The sequence below is a fragment of the Lacerta agilis genome, chromosome 16, assembly GCF_009819535.1.
Source record: "Lacerta agilis isolate rLacAgi1 chromosome 16, rLacAgi1.pri, whole genome shotgun sequence".
NCBI lineage: Eukaryota > Metazoa > Chordata > Lepidosauria > Squamata > Lacertidae > Lacerta > Lacerta agilis.
The window spans coordinates 7,177,631-7,199,665 of NC_046327.1; the positions used below are offsets into that span (position 1 = coordinate 7,177,631).

The 22,035-nt window shown below is 43.1% G+C and overlaps 1 protein-coding gene across 4 annotated transcripts in view; it reads left to right on the forward strand.

The window, feature by feature from the left end:
* The first annotated feature begins 8,961 nt into the window (after positions 1-8,961).
* Positions 8,962-22,035, forward strand: part of RIC1 (RIC1 homolog, RAB6A GEF complex partner 1) — a 41,215-nt gene continuing 28,141 nt past the window's right edge. The window contains exons 1-3 of one of the 4 annotated variants that reach the window (XM_033173430.1): positions 8,962-9,158; positions 15,518-15,625; positions 21,362-21,438. In XM_033173430.1, the coding sequence (XP_033029321.1) occupies positions 9,018-9,158; positions 15,518-15,625; positions 21,362-21,438 (326 nt within the window). In that variant the 5' untranslated portion in view covers positions 8,962-9,017. Of the gene's footprint in view, positions 9,159-15,517; positions 15,626-21,361; positions 21,439-22,035 lie in introns of those variants that run through there. The other 3 variants (XM_033173429.1, XM_033173431.1, XM_033173432.1) reach the window with 3 other exon arrangements.

A 22,035-nucleotide genomic window follows, 5' to 3' on the forward strand; every position in this document is an offset into this window, starting at 1 on the left:
GTCCACCCTCCCTGAGTTCTGGAAACCTGAGGTTCATAGACCCATGGAAAACAATGGACCTCAGTTAGCCATGCCAATTAATTTTGTCGGGTCTACTCGGAGTAGAAGTAGCATCGCTAAAAACATTTATCCCCTTTGCTCAACGAAAAGTCCCTTTTCTGCTTTAAAAGGGAACTATGTCAAAAGCATAGTTCTTGGAGAAAGCGAACAATCTTTTTGGAAGAAAAATCCCAAACCCTAACCAACATATTGGGTTTAGGAACTAGATCTGCCAGTGGAAGGATCTCTCCTTATGCAACAGAACTTCAGCCCCTCCCCTCCGCCTGCCCCCTAAATCTGTTCGAGGGGTTCCAACGCCCCAGACCAGATTGCGGCGGCTCAACGCATGCGCAGGGGAGGAGAGCTGTAAGCCTTGCTTTCACAGGAAGGTTTAGTTAAATATTGCTGCTATAAATATTGCTAGCCTCCAATCTGGACTTGCGTCACCCTTCATTACTTCATCAAAACCCTGGATTCCTTGTAAGCAGCAGCAGACATCTTACTAGGAAATTTCTTAGCATGAGGGAAGCTTGCAGCATTTGGGACTTTTCAGTTTGGAGAAAATGTGAGTGATGGCGTGATATAAGTTTATAAACTTTGCCTTTTTGCATGGCATAAGCAGATAGGAAAAGCCCCCACCCCCGGTAGAAGGGGCTGCTGGGGCGATGGCCCTGGGCATGTATTTTAAGGGGGCACTGCGCATTTGGCTCCACACACCATCCTGCCAGCTCCGTGCTGCTTTGCGAGGCTGGGATCTGACCTGAATGATTCACCGGGCGAAATCATTCATATCAGATCCTAGCCTCGCAAAGCAGCATAATAATAATAATAATAATAATAATAATAATAATAATAATAATAATAATAATGTATTATTTGTATCCCGCCCATCTGGCTGGGTCTCCCCAGCCACTCTGGGTGGCTTCCACCAAACATTAAAATACATTTTAAATATCACAGTTTAAAAACTTCCCTAAACAGGGCTGCCTTCAGGTATTTTCTGAATGTCAGGTAGTTGTTTATTCCCTTGACTTCTGATGGGAGGGCGTTCCACAGGGCGGGCGCCACTACCGAGAAGGCCCTCTGCCTGGTTTCCTGTAGTTTTGCTTCTCGCAGTGAGGGAACCGACAGAAGGCCCTCGGCGCTGGATCTCAGTGTCCGGGCTGAACGATGGGGGTGGAGACGCTCCTTCAGGTATACAGGACCGAGGCCGTTTAGGGCTTTAAAGGTCAGCACCAACACTTTGAATTGTGCTCGGAAACGTACTGGGAGCCAATGTAGATCTCTCAGGACCGGTGTTATGTGGTCCCAGCGGCCACTCCCAGTCACCAGTCTAGTTGCCGCATAGAGCAGCATACAGCCAGTAGATTGTAAGAAGGACGCAACAGCCATGCGCCCTCCAATCCCAGCCTCACCCTTGCTTTGTGTGGCTGGGGTTGAAGGGTGTGTGTCTGTTGTGTCCTCCTCACCTTGCCCGTGGGCGTCAGGGGATCTGCCCACCAAGGGCTGCCTTATCTGGCCGGGGTCTCCCCTGCGCGGTCGGGCAAGCGGTGCGTGGCCCCACTTGGCTCCAGGGGGGCAGCCCGGTGGTGTCGGTGGCAAGGGCTGGTCTGGTGTGGTGGGCTTCATTCATCCTCTATGCCCTGCCCGTCCCGGTGCATACACGTACCTGCCCTGGGTGCCAGCAAACCACACTACACCACTGCCCCCCGGGCTTCTCTCATAACACTGTAACTGAAGCCGAATGTTGGAAGATTCAGGCTAGATAAAAGGAGGTATGTCTTCATGCAACACACCATTAGAACCAACTGGGGTGGCTTTAAAGGGGAATTGGACAAATTAATGGAGGGCCAGAGGATACTAGTGTCAATGGTTCTGCTCTGCTACCATGTGCAGAGGCTGTAATGCTTCTGAATGCCAGCTGCTGGAAACCACAGGAGAGGTGTGCTCTTGTGCTTGAATCCTGCTTGCTGGATGGCCCTGTGAGCAGGATGCTGTTCTAGATGGGCCATTGGCCTGATCCAGCAGACTCTTCATATATTCTTGGTTAAAGAGAATGGCGTCAATCCAACAAATGGATTTCCATCAAGTGGACTGTAGGAGACACTCCTTCTCTTGCACATCTTTTCTCATGCCAAACATTCGGCTTCCTCCCCATGCGCCAAGTGCTGCAAGGTCACAAAGAAGTGTCCTTGTTAGCCGGGCTGCGGTTGTCTTGAATTCTTTCCCATGGGAGAATGATCAAAGACATGACGACAGAGACTAAATGATTCCAAGAATGGTATTTGCATTTCCCAAGACTAAACCAAACGAACAAAAACTGCACCGCTCAGAATGCCCAGGGTTTTAAAACTATACAATATCTGATGGCTAGATTTGTAGGTGCCGGTGCTTGCAACCTAATCCTACGCCTTTTCCTTGAAGGACTCCCTACTCCCCACCCCCCAATTTTAATAAATTTAATATGTCCCCCTTTATCGCTTTTCCAAATGCAGTTAAACACTTGAGATGAGAAGATCTCAGAAGCAGGTAATTTTTATTCAGCCAGATTTGTCTGATGCATGTAAAGAGCTTCTAGATACATACATGTCTGTGCTGATAGTCTGGAACGATGTCACAATGTAAAACTGTCCAAAGGAAGAACTGTATGGGTGCAGCTGGTTCCCTAGTCCGGATGGCTGGGAGATGGCCTGCTCTTAATGGGATTACACTCCCTCTGAAGGAGCGGTTACCTGGGTTGGGTATACCTCTAGAGCAGGGGTAGGCAACCTAAGGCCCGTGGGCCGGATGCAGCCCAATCGCCTTCTCAATCTGGCCTGCGGACGGTCCAGGAATCAACGTGTTTTTACATGAGTAGAATGTGTCCTTTTATTTAAAGTGCATCTCTGTGATATTTGTGGGGCCTGCCTGGTGTTTTTACATGAGTAGAATGTGTGCTTTTATTTAAAATGTATCTCTGGGTTATTTGTGGGGCATAGGAATTTGTTCATCCCCCCCCCCAAAAAAAAACATAGTCCGGCCCACCACATGGTCTGAGGGACGGTGGACCGGCCCACGGCTGAAAAGGTTGCTGAGAGCAATCACTGTTACTTGAGGTTCAAGTGGCCTTAGCATAGCTGTCAAGTCTCCCTTTTTTGCGGGAAACTCCCTTATTCTAAGCCGTTTCCCGCTGTTATCCCTTATTGTTGATATCCCTTAAATTTCCCTTATTTCCGGGAAGGAGAGTTGGAGTCCGGGGACTCCTTGGGTCCCTGCCTTTCTCAGCCCTGCCTGCCTGCCTGCCTGCCTGCCTGCCTACCTCACAGGACTGTTGTGGGGATTAAATGAGGACTAGGACCAGGGAGCTCCTTGGAGAAAAAGGTGGAATATAAATACCTAATAACAAACAGACAGACAGACAGATATATAAAGAAGATAAAATAGACAAATGTTTCTCGGCAGCAGGTGCTCAGATTAAGCATTGCTGCCCCTAACTGGAGGCAGAGCAGAGCCAACCTGGCCAGAAGCCATCAGTGGTCCTCTCTTCCTGATGAATTTGCCTAATCCTTTCCTAAAGCCATCCAAGTTGGTGGCCATCGCTGCTCCCTGTGGCAGGGAGTACCAGAGGTTAACCGTGTGCTGCGTGAATAAGTGCTTTCTTTTCTCTGCCCTGATTTCTCTTTCCTGGGAGCTCTTTCCTGGTGTAAATAAATTTGTAGCCTGGGGGGATTACCGCGGCGTGGACTGTCCCTGAGAACCGTAGACTGTCCCCAGGACGGGTGAGGGTGCTGATCCCTTATTTTCAAATCCGAAACTTGACAGCTATGGGCCTTAGTGGCATGGAGTGCCTTCCACCAGCTTCGGCTGGTGGCCCAGCTGTGCCCCTCTCTGGACAGGGGTAGCCTAACTCAGTCATCCATGCTCCGGTAACCTCTAGGTTAGATTACTGCAACACATGTAGGGCTGCCTCTGAAGATGGTTCAGAAACTTCAGCTGGTGCAGAATTCAGCAGCCAAGTTGGTTACTGGGGTAAGACAGCTTGAACATATCACATCAATCCGCGCCTAACTGCACTGGCTTCCAGTTAGATTCCGGGACCAATTCAAAGTGCTGTTTTTCACCTATAAAGCCTTAAATAGCTGACGATCACAATACTTTAAGGACCGCCTCTTCTCAAATGAACTGACCCAGACTCTGCAATCATCATCCGAGGCCCTTCTTTGTGTGCCTCCTCCATGAGAGGTCCAGTGGGCGACAACATGAGAACGGGCCTTTTCTGCGGTGGCTCCCCATTTGTGGAATTCTCTCCCCAAGGAGGCTCATTTGGCATCTTCATTATGTATCTTTAGGTGCCAGGCAAAAGGGTTTCTGTTCTCCAACTCCAAAACGTTTCTGTTCTCCCAGACCTTCAGCTGATTAGCGTTCTATGTCCTTTTAAATGTTTTTGTTGTAGTTTTATGCTGTGAAGCTCCCTGTGATCTTCAGAAGATTGTTGTTGTTGTTCAGTCGTTCAGTCGTGTCCGACTCTTTGTGACCCCACGGACCAGAGCATGCCAGGCACGCCTATCTTTCACTGCCTCCCGCAGTTTGGCCAAACTCATGCCAGTCGCTTTGAGAACACTGTCCAACCATCTCATCCTCTGCCGTCCCCTTCTCCTTGTGCCCTCCATCTTCCCCAACATCAGGGACTTTTCCAGAGAGTCTTCTCTTCTCATGAGGTGGCCAAAGTACTGGAGCCTCAGCTTCAGGATCTGTCCTTCCAGTGAGCACTCAAGGCTGATTTCTTTAAGAATGGATATGTTTGATCTTTTTGCAGTCCATGGGACTCTCAAGAGTCTCCTCCAGCACCATAATTCAAAAGCATCAATTATTTGGCGATCAGTCTTCTTGATGGTCCAGCTCTCACTTCCATACATTACTACTGGGAAAACCATAGCTTTAACTATACGGACCTTTGTCGGCAAGGTGATGTCTCTGCTTTTTAAGATGCTGTCTAGGTTTGTCATTGCTTTCCTCCCAAGAAGCAGGCATATTTTAATTTCGTGACTGCTGTCACCATCTGCAGTGATCATGGAGCCCAAGAAAGTAAAATCTCTCACTGCCTCCATTTCTTCCCCTTCTATATGCCAGGAGGTGATGGGACCAGTGGCCATGATCTTAGTTTTTTTGATGTTGAGCAAAATAAAACAACAAACAAACAAACAAACAAACATCCCTTCCCCCTCTTCCTTACCATCCCTTTACCCTCATGTGTCATGTCTATAATCTTGAGGGCAAGGATTGTCCTTACTATTGACTTCTGTAAATTTCTCTGGGAGTATTTTTTGGCCAAGAATGAGTAGGGGTTTACCCTTTAAAATGCTTTAAAATAAAGGATGTTGCCTGGGTGTAAAAAATGTGTTTTTAGGGAGCCTCTCATTTCCCCCCGTTTCACATGTGAACATTTCCCTGAAAGCCAGAATCTGGTATGGAAATTACATTTTTAGAAACAGCAAGGACCTCTTTTCCAACGCACCCCTCCATCACTTCTTTATTTTTTTAAGTGGGTTTGTTGTGCTAGGGTGACAAAGCACTTTAATATACTTTAAATGTGCAAACCTAATGTTCTGGCATGGGCTTGAACTCCTTCTGCAGGGAGCCCTGGGATGTGAAAGCAAATATTCAACCGCTTTTTGAGTCAGCAGTAATGTATGCTTTTTTGAATCCCATTTTATTCTCAAAAGTACATCAAGCTCTGTAGCTCCCCCTTGTGTTTGTTTGTTTTAATTACACTGAAGTACCATACACTCTTGACAAAGGTCCGTATAGTTAAAGCTATGGTTTTCCCAGTAGTAATGTACGGAAGTGAGAGCTGGACCATCAAGAAGGCTGATCGGAAAAGAATTGATGCCTTTGAATTATGGTGCTGGAGGAGACTCTTGAGAGTCCCATGGACTGCAAAAAGATCAAACCTATCCATTCTTAAAGAAATCAGCCCTGAGTGCTCACTGGACGGACAGATCCTGAAGTTGAGGCTCCAGTACTTTGGCCACCTCATGAGAAGAGAAGACTCCCTAGAAAAGACCCTGATGTTGGGAAAGATGGAGGGCACAAGGAGAAGGGGACGACAGAGGATGAGATCGTTGGACAGTGTTCTCGAAGCTACTAACATGAGTTTGGCCAAACTGCGAGAGGCAGTGAAGGATAGGCGTGCCTGGCGTGCTCTGGTCCATGGGGTCACGAAGAGTCGGACACGACTGAACGACTGAACAACAACAACCATACACTCATGTTTTAAAATACAGCGGTACCTCGGGCTGTTTTGATGTAAATGCACCAGTTGAACCTAGTTAGTATATATAGCCTTTGCTCTTGCTCTACTACTCATCTTTGTTGGTTATTTTAAAGAAAGGTATGGATGGCTTTTTCTTTTCATTTCTGTTTGAATTGATGTGAACACATTGTGTTTATCAAACACAAGGTTTACATAAGCATAATACAAAACACACGAACCCACAAAAGTTTAATTTCTAAAATGAAAAAATGTCTTTAGATTCAGATATTGTCAAACCTATTATGCATCTGTGGGTACCTGTATTTGACTAGTTGTTAAGAAGTTACTTTATAGAACCAATTATAGAACTAATAAATGAGCAATCATATTTCCATTAAAGGAGATCAGAGGTATCAAGTGTGAGATGGACTTCAGACTGGAAGGGAGTTCTAAAAAATGTTCCTCAAGCTAAAAGCAAACAACAGGGCTACAGCTGCTCTTAAGCACGTATTAGTCTTTCAATTTCATTTCTAGTTCTCAATCAAGAATAAAACTGGTTTCCCTCAAGAAAATGACCGTCAATGGTTTGTTTGGGAGGGAGAAGTGTTTACAGAGTCTTTGAGTGTACACGTTGGGAATCCACTGGTCTCTAGTTCACTATTATTATCACTTACGTGCATGTTTTGAATTATGAAGATTTATATTTGGGATAAAAGAAGATACATACAGAGAGAAGATGGACGGAAGGGATAAGGGACCTGTGTGGGAGACAGGTTAGAGTGGTATTTCTCAAGGCGAGAAGCTGAGAAAGGTGGAAGCTATCTCCGGTAGGAGCTGTGATGATTCACATGTCTCTCTGTATGTGAATTGAAGATTAAGACAGAATGGTGATAGAAGGGGATAATACACACACACACACACACACACAATTTCCTTTCTTCATCTTTCTTTTTCCTTTTATTGCCTCAGTTTTCTCTTTCTACTGTTTGTTCATATTAGATCTGTGTGGCTTGGTTTTTTTTAAAATTGAAAACCTTTAATTAAACTGATTGGAAAAAGGAATCTGCTGGTGCCCAATCAATGCTACAGAAACGTCTGCGGTATCAGGACTTAGCGAAGAGTTTAAAAATTGCTTTTTCACATGAACCAGCACAGCCCATGCGTACCTGACCACCTGAGATCAGTGCAACCACAGAGATCAATCAGAGCTCAGAAAAGGAAGAACCTATTTGCTTACAGAAAGTGGTTTTGTTGGGTGTTATACTGGAGTGGATGAAATGTATATATAGTGGACAATATATAGCGGACAGACAAAGAATCGGATGTCCCTTACCTTCTGAATTTCATTTCTCTCTTTCTTGTAACCTCTTTTCCATTTCTTTTTCTTTACTTCCCTCTTTCTCTTTATTTATTCCTTTCTCTTTGTGCTTCTATTGCATTTAGATCAAAGTCTTAATTTGGGCAAAAAATAAGAGAAAGATATTAATATTTGTATTCCTAATAAAACAGACCCTCCAAGTGTTCCTATTTTCCAGGGACAGTCCCGGATTTACAGAAGCCATCCTGGTTTCTGATTTTATTCTGGAATGTCTTGCTTTTCCTATTTTCATCAAAGGAAAAGAAGCACCAAGGAAAGAAGTAACTATATAACATTGTTGGTCTCTAAGGTGCTACTGGAAGGAATTTCTTTATTTTTTATTTTGTTTCGATTACGGCAGACCAACATGGCTACCTACCTGTATATATAACATTTATAAGACATCTGAAGGCAACTCTGTATAGGGAAGTTATTTAATGTTTAATGGGTGGCATATAAATTATTATTATTATTATTATTATTATTATTATTATTATTAAATAGGACGTCCCTATTTTCATGGGAGAAATGTTGGAGGCCATGATAAAAATTTATTCGAAAAAAAAGAAAAGGTATTATATGAACCGAATCCAGCTACCATCCTTCCTTTATGAACGCACCACCAGTGACCCTCCGCCTGCCCGCTCAGCCGCTCCGAGACACGTCGCGTTTCCTCCACCGCTCAGAACAGGAAGCCAGGGGGCGCGCGCGTTCCAGTCCCAGCCTTCGACCGTTTCTCTCTCTCTCTCTCTCTCTATGGCCGCCTCGCGACTCCCCCGACGACGCCACTTCCGGCTCCTCCCCTTCCCCGGCGCCTGAACCAATAGCGGCGCCTTTAGTGTGTCTCCGCTTTCCCCCTCCCCACCTGCGCCCGCCAGCCCGCCCTCCTGTCCCCAGCGGGGCTGCCGAGTCGTTCCGACGGAGGGCCGCCGACGCTTGTGCGCGTGCGCGCTCGCCTCCTCTCTCTCTCTCTCTCTTTCTCTCTCTCTCTCTCCCCCACCCGCCGGCATATTCCGGCGGCCAGACGCTTGACGCGGCTGAGGAGAAGAGATGGCGCCGGCGGCGGCGGAGGGAGCCTTGGCGGGGAGAGCGAGCGACGGCTCCCGGGGGGAGACTGAGGCGACGCCGCTAGGGCTCCGTCCTGAGCTGTAACGGCCTTTTCCCCCGCGACCCAACCCCGGCGGAGAGGAGGGAGCCCCTTCTTCCGAGCTGCCCCCCTCAGCCTCTTCCGAGCTGCCCCCCTCAGGCGGGGATTATGCGCGGCTCCTCCTCCGCGGATCACCCGCAGGCCGCGCGGGGCAGAGTCTCCCGAGGCCCATGAGGGGAAAGCTCCTGGCTTCGGCCTGCTAGTGCCTCGCCGGGACAGGCGGGCCTGCCTGCTCGCCAGCCATGTATTTCCTGAGCGGGTGGCCGAAGAGGCTGCTGTGGCCCGCCGAGGCGAGGGAGCCCCCGCTCCGCATCCAGGCGGACCCGCAGCGGACTCTGTTCGCCGTCTTGTCCCGCTCCCAGCTCGGCATCTGGTACAACAGGGTGAGTAGGAGGAGGAGACCCTCGCTGGGCCGCAGCCCGCTTCTTCTTCTTATTCTTCTATTATTATTATTATTATTATTATTATTATTATTATTATTTGGACGGCTTCCAGCAGAATATAAAAAAAACAATAGTAAAACTTAACGGCGTAGCAACCCCCGCCGGCGCCTGAGGTTGGAGGTTTAAATAAGATAAGCAACTGTCTGACTTTTAGAAGACACCTGAAGGCAGACTTGTTTCGGGAAGATACAGGTAGGTAGCCGTGTTGGTCTGCCATAGTCAAAACAAAACAAATAAATAAAAACATTCCTTCCAGTAGCACCTTAGAGACCAACTAAGTTTGTTCTTGGTATGAGCTTTCTTGTGCATGCACACTTCTATCTGAAGGGTTTTTTAATTTTTTAATTTTGTTTTGTTTAGGGAAGTTGTTTAATGTTTGATGTTTCATCGTGTTTTTAATATTCTGTTGGGAGCTGCCCAGAGCGTCTGGGGAAACCCAGCCAGATGGGTGGGGTATAAATTTATTATTATTACTATTATTATTATTATTATTAGAGGTGCTTCAGAGCTCTTTTTAGGAGATGAACAGGACCACCTACCAACTCCCATGCAGCTCCAGTGCCACCCTCGCCCGCCCCCCCCGTGGCGCCCAGTCCGCCCCCCCCAATTGTAAAACATCTAACATTAAAAACTTCCCGATCCAGGGCTGCCTTCAAGTGTCTTTTAAAAGTTGTGTAGTTCTTTATCTCCTTGACATGGGATGGGAGGGCGTTCCACAGGGAAGGCTGCATATGAAATATAACTGATAGACTTCTACAGGATGGGGTATTAGTGTGTGGAAACAGTCCGAATCCCCAAGCATGCACCTCTCATCCACACTAAGTCGCAAGTGGTCAATAGCTAGGTGCAAAATGTGCCTGGCAAATTTTGAACACTGGTTTGACTGGGCTAAATGAGATCAGAGGGCTGTTGTCTTAATGGGTTTGACCCTAAGCTTAAAAGCCTGGCTTCAAAATCCCTACACAGTCAGGTTTTTAATGTGCGACTTCGGTTAGAGCCTCTGTTCTTTGACAGCAAATTTGGAACTGATTGGCCTACTTCACAGTTGTTTCATGTTAACTTGCGAATACTGTACATAGTATCATTGTGTTGTGCGGTCTTTTGAACGATCAGGGCAGGGTCCTCTAAACTCAGGGATGCTTCCCAATCGTTCTCCTTGCCTTCTTGCCTGCAGCCTTCAGATTGACTGATTTCCAGGGTCTCGTTACTTAAATAAATAGCTCTGAAAATATGAGAAAGTTGGGTTTGAACGATGCTTATTTAAAGGGATAGAGCCCCACAGTTTTGATTGTCTGGTGCTCCTGTAGGTTAAATAGTTGCTGATGCTAAATACTCATTTCAGTTTAAAATGTTGGCACATCTGATCTATTTTTCATTTCTGTCTTCTGCTGTACTAAAGCAATGATTCAGGTACATATAAATTAATATTTCCAATAATATGTCCACTAAACTTTTAAAAGAAACAGTGGATAACATTTAAGTGCAACCTATACCTACATTCTGACCCCAAATGATCATTGCTCTTTCATGATTTCTTACACATACACAGTGTGAAAATCCACAAAGACCAATTTTGGTTATACACCTTAAGTCTGAATGTTAGGTTTTTACATAGGTTCCTATTCAGGAAGAGTCAAGTACCATTCATTAGATCTGGAAAAACATATTTTCTTTGAATTTTACACAGTGAGTCTGTACCTTTCAAGCACAGCTTGGCAATGACAGTTCTGCTGACAATAGTTACCTACCAGCTTCTCCATATGGCAGGGAACTGGAACTAACTGCAACTCTGATCAGCTCTGATCAGACTTAAGGTGGTCCAGTGGTCATGGATGATGGAAGTTATAACTGAACAATTTGGAGGGTCACGGGTTTTCTGTCTCTGCCATATGGTGTTCATGCTTTAGCAAAGGCTGCAGTGAAATGTGTTTTTCCCCTCTAGACATTGATAGGTTACTAAAATCAAATTCCAATATGTTGCTTAAGTTGTTCAAAGCTTCTTTTATCAATTTTTAAAATGGCAATAAAGGAAAGCAAGTTTCAGATGCTAGTGAATTGCTTAGCTTCTAGTTCAGCTGGTTCCTAATACCTACGATGCAATGTTTTACAGTGTCCCTTTGTCACCTGTGATAACTTCAAGTAGGTTGGCTTCAGTCTTTCTCTCTGTGTGATGTCATATTTCAAAACCTTTAACACGTTTATGACCAAAGTCCTAATGCCAATAATTTGTGATAGTATTATTTACTTGGAACGTAACTGCAAAGCTTTATTGTTCTCACTGCTCCATTAAAAAAAAAAGATACTGTAGATCTGGAAAAGTGGCAGAAAGGGGCAATAAAAATGAAGATGATTAGATAACCATTTACAGGTAGGTAGCCGTGTTGGTCTGCCATAGTCAAAACAAAATTTAAAATTAAAAAATTCCTTCCAGTAGGACCTTAGAGACCAACTAAGTTTGTTCTTGGTATGAACGAACTTACGGTAGTTGGTCTCTAAGGTGCTACTGGAAGGAGTTTTTATTTTTTTTATTTTGTTTAGATAACCATTGTGACTTTTTAGTTTAATTAAAGATAGCTCAGGGGCCTCATGAGAGATTATTGAAATTATAGCATGGGAAGAGAGTTTCTCTTCCTGGCACAAATAATAAAACTTGGGGTAACCCAGTTAAGTTAGTTAATTGTAGTTTAAGGATGGGCAAAAAGAAGTGCTCCTTCATTCCTGGTGTAATTAACTGGAATTCACTGTCACAGCATGTAGTGATGGTCAACAGTTTAGATGACTTTAAGTAGGTTAGGGTACAGTACTGTACACAATTAACCTGAGAATAAGCTCTGTTGAACGCAGTAGGATTTACTAATGGGTAAACAAGCTTAGTATTATGTTGCAAAATGTTTCTTTCAGTGGTCTGTCAATATCTGTTATGACAGTTGAATGTGACTTCCATTCACATTCAGTGTATACATTTAATCCCCAAGTTTGGGGGGGACAAACAGGCTTATAACTTCCAAAGTAGACAATTATCACGATGCTCTATTGTGAGAGTCTGTATGTGCACAGGGATTGAGGGGAAAGTGGCTGTTTTAAACAATGGCAGATGTTTCAGTAGGGCAAAGTGACACAGAGGTAGAAATGACAGTTTGAGTACAGCAAAAAAGGAATTTGGAAAGGTTATGTTGTACTGGGTTTTTGGTGTTGTCTTTTGTGTTGTACCCATCTCTGCTATTTTTCCTTATTAAAACTGGCTTGTTTGTTTGCAGTTGTTTAAAGCCGCCGTTTTCCTCTTGGTGTCCTTCCCACTTTAACTTCTGTCATTGTTTAAAATAGCAATTTCCCCCCTTTCAGCTTGTCTTCCTCCTTACTGTACTCAAACGTCTTTTATTTCTGTTTCCTCATGTGAGAGAGAGAAAGGATGTGGAGGCCTCAAATGTTCCTAGGTACCTTCACACAGTGTATTTCACTCCAGGTACCATGTGTGCTGTCTTTAACATGAAGTTCCAGGTACAATGTAGTAATTTAGTCCAGGTATTTCATCAGCAGGCAAACACCTGTAGATGTACAACATCCAACAACTGAAATTAACCTTCTTTAACTGAACAAGCTACCTTATGGGGTTGTTTTTAAGATTCTGTTCACCTTAAAGGTACTGTGACATACATACATCATTACTGGGTATGTGTACAAAGGGGGTTACAGAATAGAGAGAAGCTGTGGAAGTGGGGGTGATCTGTGTGCAGAGTTGAGAAGAGTAAGGAGTGGCTAGGAAAAAGGGGGTAAATGTGAAAATGGAGGTGCGAAAAAGGTTGCTAAAAGGAGAGAGTAGGGGGCATGAAATAGTGTGGAAGATGAAACCAGGGGCATTGAAAAGTCTGCAGAATAGGAGGCAATGGTGGCTTCATATTGGGATGGAGGGGTAGAGGGTGCTTAGTAGTTGCAACATGAGAGGAGGAAATTGCAGGAAGTTACCGCAGGGTGCTTTATGTGCAAGGGAGGGGGGATGCACAAAAAGAGGGGAAGGGGAAGTGGCTTCAAAAATGGGGGGGGGGCAATGGAGTGAGCAGGGATGCAGTCCCTAGAAAAATGCATATACTCATAAAAATGTAAAAAATAAAAAAAAATCATTCCAGTGCACCTTAGAGACCAACTAAGTTTGTTATTGGTATGAGCTTTCGTGTGCATGCACACTTCTTCAGATACACTGAAACAGAAGTCACCAGACCCTTATATATGGTGAGGTTGATGGACTTCCATTTCATGTGGCTCAATGTAGTGCCTTCCATAGTTCTAGTTACAGGTAGGTAGCTGTGTTGGTCTGCCGTAGTCGAAACAAAATAAAAAAAATCCTTCCAGTAGCACCTTAGAGACCAACTAAGTTTGTTATTTGTATGAGCTTTCGTGTGCATGCACAGTTTTTCAGATACACCGAAACACTGGTGACTTCTGTTTCAGTGTATCTGAAGAAGTGTGCATGCACACGAAAGCTCATACCAATAACAAACTAGCTTTGAAGTGCATGTAAATTATGTCTCCCTTCTCCTTGATTCATACTGTTATTTTAAATATGTTTGAAGCATAGCTGTGAGTTTTCTTTTACCTGTACTTGTTATCTTTCTGTTGTGAATTGTGCTATGCACAGCTATGTGAGGATCAAAAGCTACAATTCTCCAGACTTTGATGAATCTCAGATATTGCAACATAAGTGTGCATTTGAAGGAATCTTTATCATGCAAGTGTTACCTTGTGATGATTTCGTCATTCTTACATGCAAATGAGCACCAGGTTTTAGAGCAGAATTAATGTTTGCCAGCAGTAGCTTCTCTTAATTTCAGCTCCTCTTAGGTGGCATGTCTGTACATGTGGGATCTCAAAATTTTCTAGGTTTTAGTTTAGAGGACTGTAATGGGGAAGGTAGAAATTTGTTCAGTTGGGTTTGAAAAGAGTATTACTTTAACAATTTGAAAACGACACTAATCCATATATTTCTTGAATGCTTTGGTATCAAGTTCATGTGATGATACTCTTCATCTTGATTCAAACATCAATAGAGAAAGAAAAGCATGACCTTGGATTATGTATTATTTATTCACAAGGCTGCCTAACAATATGAGCCTGGTACATAACATACAACACCCTCAAACTATTTTTGGAGGGCAGTTTAAAGCCTATAGTGGGTATTCTTATGAGCACTTTATAGAGTTGGAGTTTAGTGGGCATGAGCTCAAACTGTTACCCGTCTACATTAAGAGTAAAATCCAAATACTGGGCAGGCAGACTTTCCCTTTCTCTCCTTCCCACTCTCTCACACACATACCCCAGCAGATTTGGGGTGCTTGTGGGGGGCTAAGAGAGGAAGGGGAAGTCTGCTTGCAAGCACACATACACAATTATGATTTATTTATTACATGCCCTTCACCCTAAGGTCACACGGGAGGTAACAGCATTAAAACACAACACTTAAGATGGAACAGAGAGACAAAGCTGAGCATCATCTGTGTATTGACGATGCGTCACTCCAAATCTCTTGGTGACTGATCCTAGCAGCTTCATATAGATGTTAAATAGCAAGGAGAGCAAGATGGAAACCTGTGGGACACCACAGGAAAACTCCCATGGTGCTGAACAGTAGCTTCCCATGACTGCTTTCTGGAAACGATCCTGGAGGTAGTACAGTGCCCTACCTCCCTGAGATGCCTCAGAAGAATATTGTTGTCAACAGTATCAAAAGCCACTGTGAGATCAAAGAGAACAAGAAGGGTTACCCTCCCCCCTATCTTTCTTCTGATAAATGTCATCAACCAGAGAAACCAAGGAAATTTCAGTGTCATAACTAGATCTGAAGCCACACTTGAATCTGTCCAAGTAACCAGCTTCTGTCAAGCATCCCTGAAGCTAGACCACCACCACCTTCTCAAGCACCTTGCCCAGAAAGGTGATATTTGCCACTGGACAATAGTTATCTAACACCCCTGGGTCTACCTCCTTCAAGGCAAATGGTACCTTCCCCCCTCCAAAGAATCATTAATCATTTGGATTTAATCCTAAACTTTGAAGTTTTTGAAAAGTTGAAATATTTTCCTGGCCTCAATCCTTAATACTTTGCTGAAAAGTGCCTCACTAAACATTTCAAAAAAAAAAAAATGTGAATCAGTTAAAGAATCTTTCTGTCTCCCAGAGACTTCTACAGTACAGTATAGCTATTTTAGAGAATTGTATCTGTAAAAATATCCAATAAACTTGGTTTTGTTTTAAAAGTTAGCTTTGAAATGTAGGAGAATTTAACTGGAACTCTTTCCCCCCCACAGCCCAGTGTGTTAATCGTAAGCTACAAAGAATCGTCAAAAGCAGTATTGCAATTTGGACCCTATTACCAAGCAGAGTGGAGACCTGACAGCACCATGATAGCTGTTTCGGTGAGTAAAGGAGCTGTTGGGGAGGTTTTTATGATATGGTGATAATGGTTTAATGTCCAAAGGAGTCTAGCATGCTTTAGAAAGAGAAATTATATTTAAATGAATGCTAGCGTTATCCTTTATTTGCAGCGAATTCTATATGCTTTTGCATTACAGTAACGTACAATTTATATGTGCTGACATAATATTGCTAAGTGGAAACAGCTCAAGGGGATTCATTCACATTACCCTTTTCCCTATTCATGTACAGTGGACGCTTGGGTTGCGAATGCATTTCGTGCGGGAGGCACGTTCGCAACCCACAGTGTTTGAAGCCCGTGCCGCTGTGTCTGCACACGTGCGTAACTCAATTCGGTGCTTCTGTGCATGCGCAAAGCGCCAAAACCTGGAAGTTACCCGTTCTATTACTTCCGGGTTCAGAGTGGTGTGCAACCCAAAATCGCACAACCTGAAGCGGCCGTAACCCGAGGTATAACTGTATTAAAAATGAATGTCGAAAACTAGTCAAACCCAGAGAATGATTGAGAAGACATTTAATGTATGACCAGGTGGACATGGCCCTACAGTTTCTGGTTATTTGCACCAGCAAGTACTGCAGTTAAAACCTACAAGACAATGGTATTCATGAGTAAAATGAGCTGCTGTGTTACAAAGGCATATATCTCATGTTACCAACTGCTTCTTACCAATGTGAGAAGGGAATGGTGATATAGAGAGCTGGCTTAAATGTAAAACTGATCTCTGTCCAAGAAATCTTTTGAGGAAGGTATGCATGTTGTAAAATGAGCATGTTTTGCTTGATAAGAATTTAAGTCCACCACATTCTAATCTTGAGCAGTTACCAAATTGCTGTGCAAATTGGGCAGGAGAGCTAAATCTTGTAGTAAGGAGGAGGAAAAATGTGTCTTTATTAACCAGTAGGTTAGAAATATTTGTGGAACTGAAAGGTAAGTGAGAGAAGAAATAATGGGAAGCTTTGATCTCATTGTTTAGGGAGTTTACTGCCCAAAACTGTCTTTTGAGTCAGTCAAATGCCAACATCATAGATACTCAGTTGTTCAGAGTTGTTAAAAAGAGATTGTGGGGTGCTCCAAAAGTACCTCTCCAAACTGACTGAATGGGTGGTAGAATAGCAAATTCAATTCGGTGTAAACACATGTGAAGTGATATATGTTGGGCAAAAAATAAAATAAAAAATCTTATATAAACTCATGGGATCTGAATTGACAGTGACTGACCAGGAACAAGACCTTATGGGTTGTAATGGATAGCTCGGCGAAGCTGCTGACCCAGGATGCAGCAGCTCTGAAAAAGGGAAATTCCCTGCTAGGTATTATTAGGAAAGAAATTGGAAATAAAGCTGTTGCTAATTCAATCCCATTATACAAGTCTGTATACAGTGGATGCTCGGGTTGTGAACGCGATCCTTGCAAAGCGTGATTTAGTGCTTCTGTGCATGCGTGAGCGCTGAAACCCGGAAGTAACCCGTTCCGGTACTTCCAGGTTTGGCGCATTCGTATCCTGAAAACGCGCAACCCGAGGTATGACTGTACATGGCATGGAGAAAGTGGCTAGAGAGATGTTTTTCTTATATTCTTCTAGTTAGACTATGGAGTTTACTCCCACAAGAGGCAGTGATAGCTGCCAACTTGACTGGCTTTAAAAGAGGATTAGACAGATTCATGGAGTGCAAGGCTACGAGCCACAATGGTTGTGTCCTAGCTCCATTGTCAGAGGCAGTGTGCCTCTGAATACCAGTTGCTAGGAATCACAGGTGGGTTGGGTGCTGCTGTGCTCATGTTCTGCTTGCAGGTTTCCCCACAGACATGGTTGGTCACTGTGAGAATAGTATGCTGGAGAAGAATCATAGAATTGTAGAGCTGGAAGGGACTACGAGGGTCATCTAGTCCAACCTATAGTGTCTTTTGCCCAACATGGGGCTTGAACCCACACCCTGAGATTAAGCATCTTGAGATCAGCCATTGGCCTGATTCAGCAGGCTTTATTGTGTTCTTAAGGGTTGTTTGAGTTTTTAAATTACTATAATTATCTACTGTAATTATGTGTCATTTTACTATCACCAGGAAACAATGCTGGTAAAAGTGTGACAGTTCATGCTATCTTCAGCTGAGCTTTCCGTCAGCTAGGGTGAACCTGGTGTTGCTAACTCTGATTGAATCTGCCCTTCAGTGCCCTGATATTGGTAAAATAAATTGCCATAGTTAGATTTGCCCCATTGATTTCATTGTGATTTAAATTATTTATGATAAACTTAAGTCTGATTGATTTCAGTGGGTCTTCCATAAGTAGGACTGAGTATGGAGCTGAGCGATATCTGGTTTTCAACATCATGATATATCACTAGCTAAATATCACAATATCTCAATATATCACAATATATTTTTGCGGCAGTGGAGGGCCATGCTGGGCATCCCCGTGGTGGCAGAGGGTCCTGCAATACCTCCCTGCAGTGGCAGAGGGTGCACCAAACTTCCCCGCAGTAGGAGAGGGCCTTGCTGGGCCTCCCCGTGGAGTCAGAGGGTTCTACCATACCTCCCCACGGCAGCGGAGGGTGTGCCATGCTTTCCTGCAGCAGCAGAGGGCCTTGCTGTGCCTCCCCATGGCAGCGGAAGGTGCACCATGCTTCCCCACAGCAGCCAAGGGCCTTGACGAGGCTCCCTGCAGTGGTGGAGGGCCTTAAAATGTAAGGAAGTTGTAGATTTAATAAAGATATTAAATAAACGTCCTTATAACGTATTTAATACATTTTCAATTAATTTAAGAGTAGTTTAAGTAATTTCCTAGTCAAGTTGCATCTGTTTCCCCACTCAGAGGTCTTAAGTGGAATCTGTGCATGCATAAGCCGTACTGAGTTCAACTAAACTTACTTATACTTTCCTGGGAGTAAGCCTCATTGAATTCAGTAGGGCTTGCTTGTGAGTAGACATGCCGGATTTATTGTGCAGCCCTACACCACACCTACTTATTTATATGAAAAATTCAAATTCACAACCACCCCCTTCCGAACAACGTTGGTTAAAAGATTTTCATTGTTTCTGTCTAGAACTTGGGAGTTGCAGAGCAATGTTTTAGGAAATCCATGTTTACCCAGTTCTGAATTGCTAAATGCTTAGCTTTCTTTTGTAGCTTGTGTTTGCTAATGCACTGCATCTAGCTGCTGCCACCAGAAACTGCTCGGTTCCTGTGCTCAGTTCTGAAACACCAAGGGGGTTAGGTTTCCCTTCCAAGAGGTTCATTTTAACAGCAAAGTTAGCCTTATGACAGGCCTAAACAAAACAACACATACTATCATTTGGAAGATTTGACTGAAGATGGATGTTTTAAATATGCAAAAGTTTCATACGTACCATTGATGTTTTCAATTTGTTCAAGTATGTACTGGCCTAAACAAGAATGTTAAATTCGTCAAGGATTTCCTGCCCCAACCAGTTTATAAATAACTATTTTCACATAGGCCTTGTGCCTGCAGTACTGACATCTAAAGCAAATGTCTAAAAAAGGTAGACATTCTTACATTGTTCACTTTTTTACTTTGTGTAATTGTCCCTCTATTCTTTGGTGACAAGACAGTGAACTTCTGCATGTTCACAAAGTTCTGTTTTTAGCTTTGTGACTGTAAATTTCTTTTGGAAAGTTGTTCTCCAAAGCTTTGTAAGTAACATTAAGCACTATCATCTCATGCATATTAGAAAGGATTAAAATAAAAATCTAAGCCTGCAACTGTCTGGGTCTTCACAGGCTTTATTTAGAACCAAAGTTGGCCTTTAGTAAATTCCAAAGTACTGTTTCAATAATGGTTTTGAATAAATTGCTGGCAACAAGTGGTAATGAATATCCTTCAGAAACTGCTTACAATTTGCAATCCTTGTGATAATTAAATAGACACTGAAACATAGTAAACAATGATATCTTTAAACATTCACTCTGCATGTACCATAAAGGGATGATATTAGCAGCACCAAACCAAACTGCAAACTTGAACATGTTGGTATCAATATTGTCTGATAACATGATCAGTTATAGTACCTTTGGGCCAGATGTTTTAAACCTTTTGATTGTCAAAACTGAGCTGTAACACTTGAGTGAACACTTTTGTCCATTGCTATTTGGCCTGTGGTTACTTTCCTTATACAGTAAAAGCACAGACTGGCTGCACTTAGATGTTATGCTGTTCATTTATCATGGCTAGGCAAATTAGTTAATGCATGCAACCCAAGCTCCAGAGAGTACAGAGTTGTGATCTTATGCATAAGGCATGAGCTGTGTAGTGGAACATGATAATGGGTTGTTAAACTATGCAGTGGTCAGCCTATTTGTCTTAAATACATTAAAACTAGCTCTTTTCCATTGTGCTTGAAAGACAAGACAGAGCCAGGTCACACACTGAATAAGTAATAAGTGATCAGTGATCTACCTCTACCAAGAATGGAAGTTTTTGAACAATTTTTAGTGCTGTGCCACATAACAGCATATTGCAGTTTTCTATTCTTGAGGTTACAAAAGCATAAATGGCAGTTGATCATAAAAGCTTATTTATCAGTTGGACTAACAAAAGTTTTTTTTGGGGGGTGTCTTGTTTGAACTAGCTGGGTTTCCCCCCCTGGAAACTCCAAGCTAGTGCTAAAAGTTGCTTGGAGCTGGCTCAGAAAGGGGGTTGAAATTGGGGCAACTTGAGGTGACAGACTCTGTTGTCTGAAGGACCTGTGACAGAATGCAAGTGTGGCCTCCACTCTTGATTCTCTCAGTTTTAAGCTCTTCTCCTTGTTTCATACAGGTGAATGAAGCGAGTATGTTCAGTTCACTTGGATGGAACACGTTTAGATGAAAGCTTTGTGAATTTTGCCAGTTATGAAAGTTGGCTATTTGACTCAAATTCCACAGTGACTGGTGGCAACTCTGAATCTACCCGGTATCATTTAGTTGTGGAGCATTATTGAATTGTGATTGCATAGCAAAATATAGCTATATTTTGTTTTTGAAGACTGTGAACAGAAATGAACCTTGTAACATTATCGACTAAAATTGAGGATGGAATTCAAGAAAGTTAATGTTAGAATGAGAGTTCTACATGGTGTTCTTTCTGCTCTTTCTCCTGGCATAGGATACTGCCGCTAGTGTGCATTTCAAGAAATATATTTCTCTTGAATTTTTACTAGTTTTGCTTCTAAAACCGAAGAAATGTGACTAGGTGGGACAGCTAAAGAAATAGGCTAACAAGTGTATGGCCTCCTTCTGCTTCTGTATCCTTAATTGAAAAACAGGAAACCATGCCTGGAAAGAAATTTGAAACCTTCAATTTTTCTCCTTCAGCCTTGCCGCTTTGAGAAACATCCCCGGCCAGTATTAAATGACTGAAATTGCAACAGTAGCTAAGATGAACTTTTTTTCTTGCATCCTGATCGCTAGCTAAGAAGCTGCTCTGGACCTAGGGTTGACGGGTTTTTGGGACTACTGTGGGGAGGAAGGGAATGGGAAATCAGAGCTTCTGTCGGGTCCCATCCATGGGCTTCTCTTTAAATCACTATTATTATTTATAAGATTTTTATCCCATCCTTCCTCCCAGGGTGGCAAACAAAAATAAAATAAAAGCAAAGATGTTAAAAACATGGAAAACCATAAAACATATCGAACGCGCAGTGTATTGAAATAGCTCGAAGTTCCTGTGAGAACTTTTACGTGTGTGCTTCTTTCATTTTTATATCTTACCTCTTTCAGACAGAAAATGGATACATCATGTTTTTTCATCTTCCGTTGGCAAGAGACAAGTATCTTTATGAGCCAGTTTATCCCAAGTAAGTCTTCAAATAAATGCTTCACTTCTTTACATTGTATATTGCTAGGAGGGGGGGCGTTGTTGACCTCCTCAGCTAGAGTATTCTGCATTGGAGTAAAACCGAAAAATGAATAGTAGTTGATATTTGAAAGAAGCCAAGTGGCTTTGCTCCAGCTGCATAGTCTTTCTTCCATTTCAGAGTAGAACTTGGAAGATCATCAGTGTTGGCCTTAAGCCCATGTTCAGTGTGAGCATAAAGAGCACTGTTCAGTTTTAATGTGGTGGTGGAAAGCTGATTGAAATGTAGAAGAAGACAAATAAAAATAGCACTAGAAATTAATGTTAGGCAAAAATATTTTGAGTATGCCGTGTGTAAATTCATAATTTTATTCAGGAAAATTCAGTAGGGAAACGTTTATACCGGTTATACTTCAGTTAAGAAGATGTTAAGAACTTAGAACCTAACTGTTAAATAAATGAAATAAAACTGTGAACATATTGAGATGTTGCATAGTATGGGTCTCTTATTCGCTATAAACAGGACTTTCCTCATGACTTCCTTTCCCTTGACCTTCCCGATTCCCTCTTTTAGATGTCTAAATTGGACAGAAGTGCA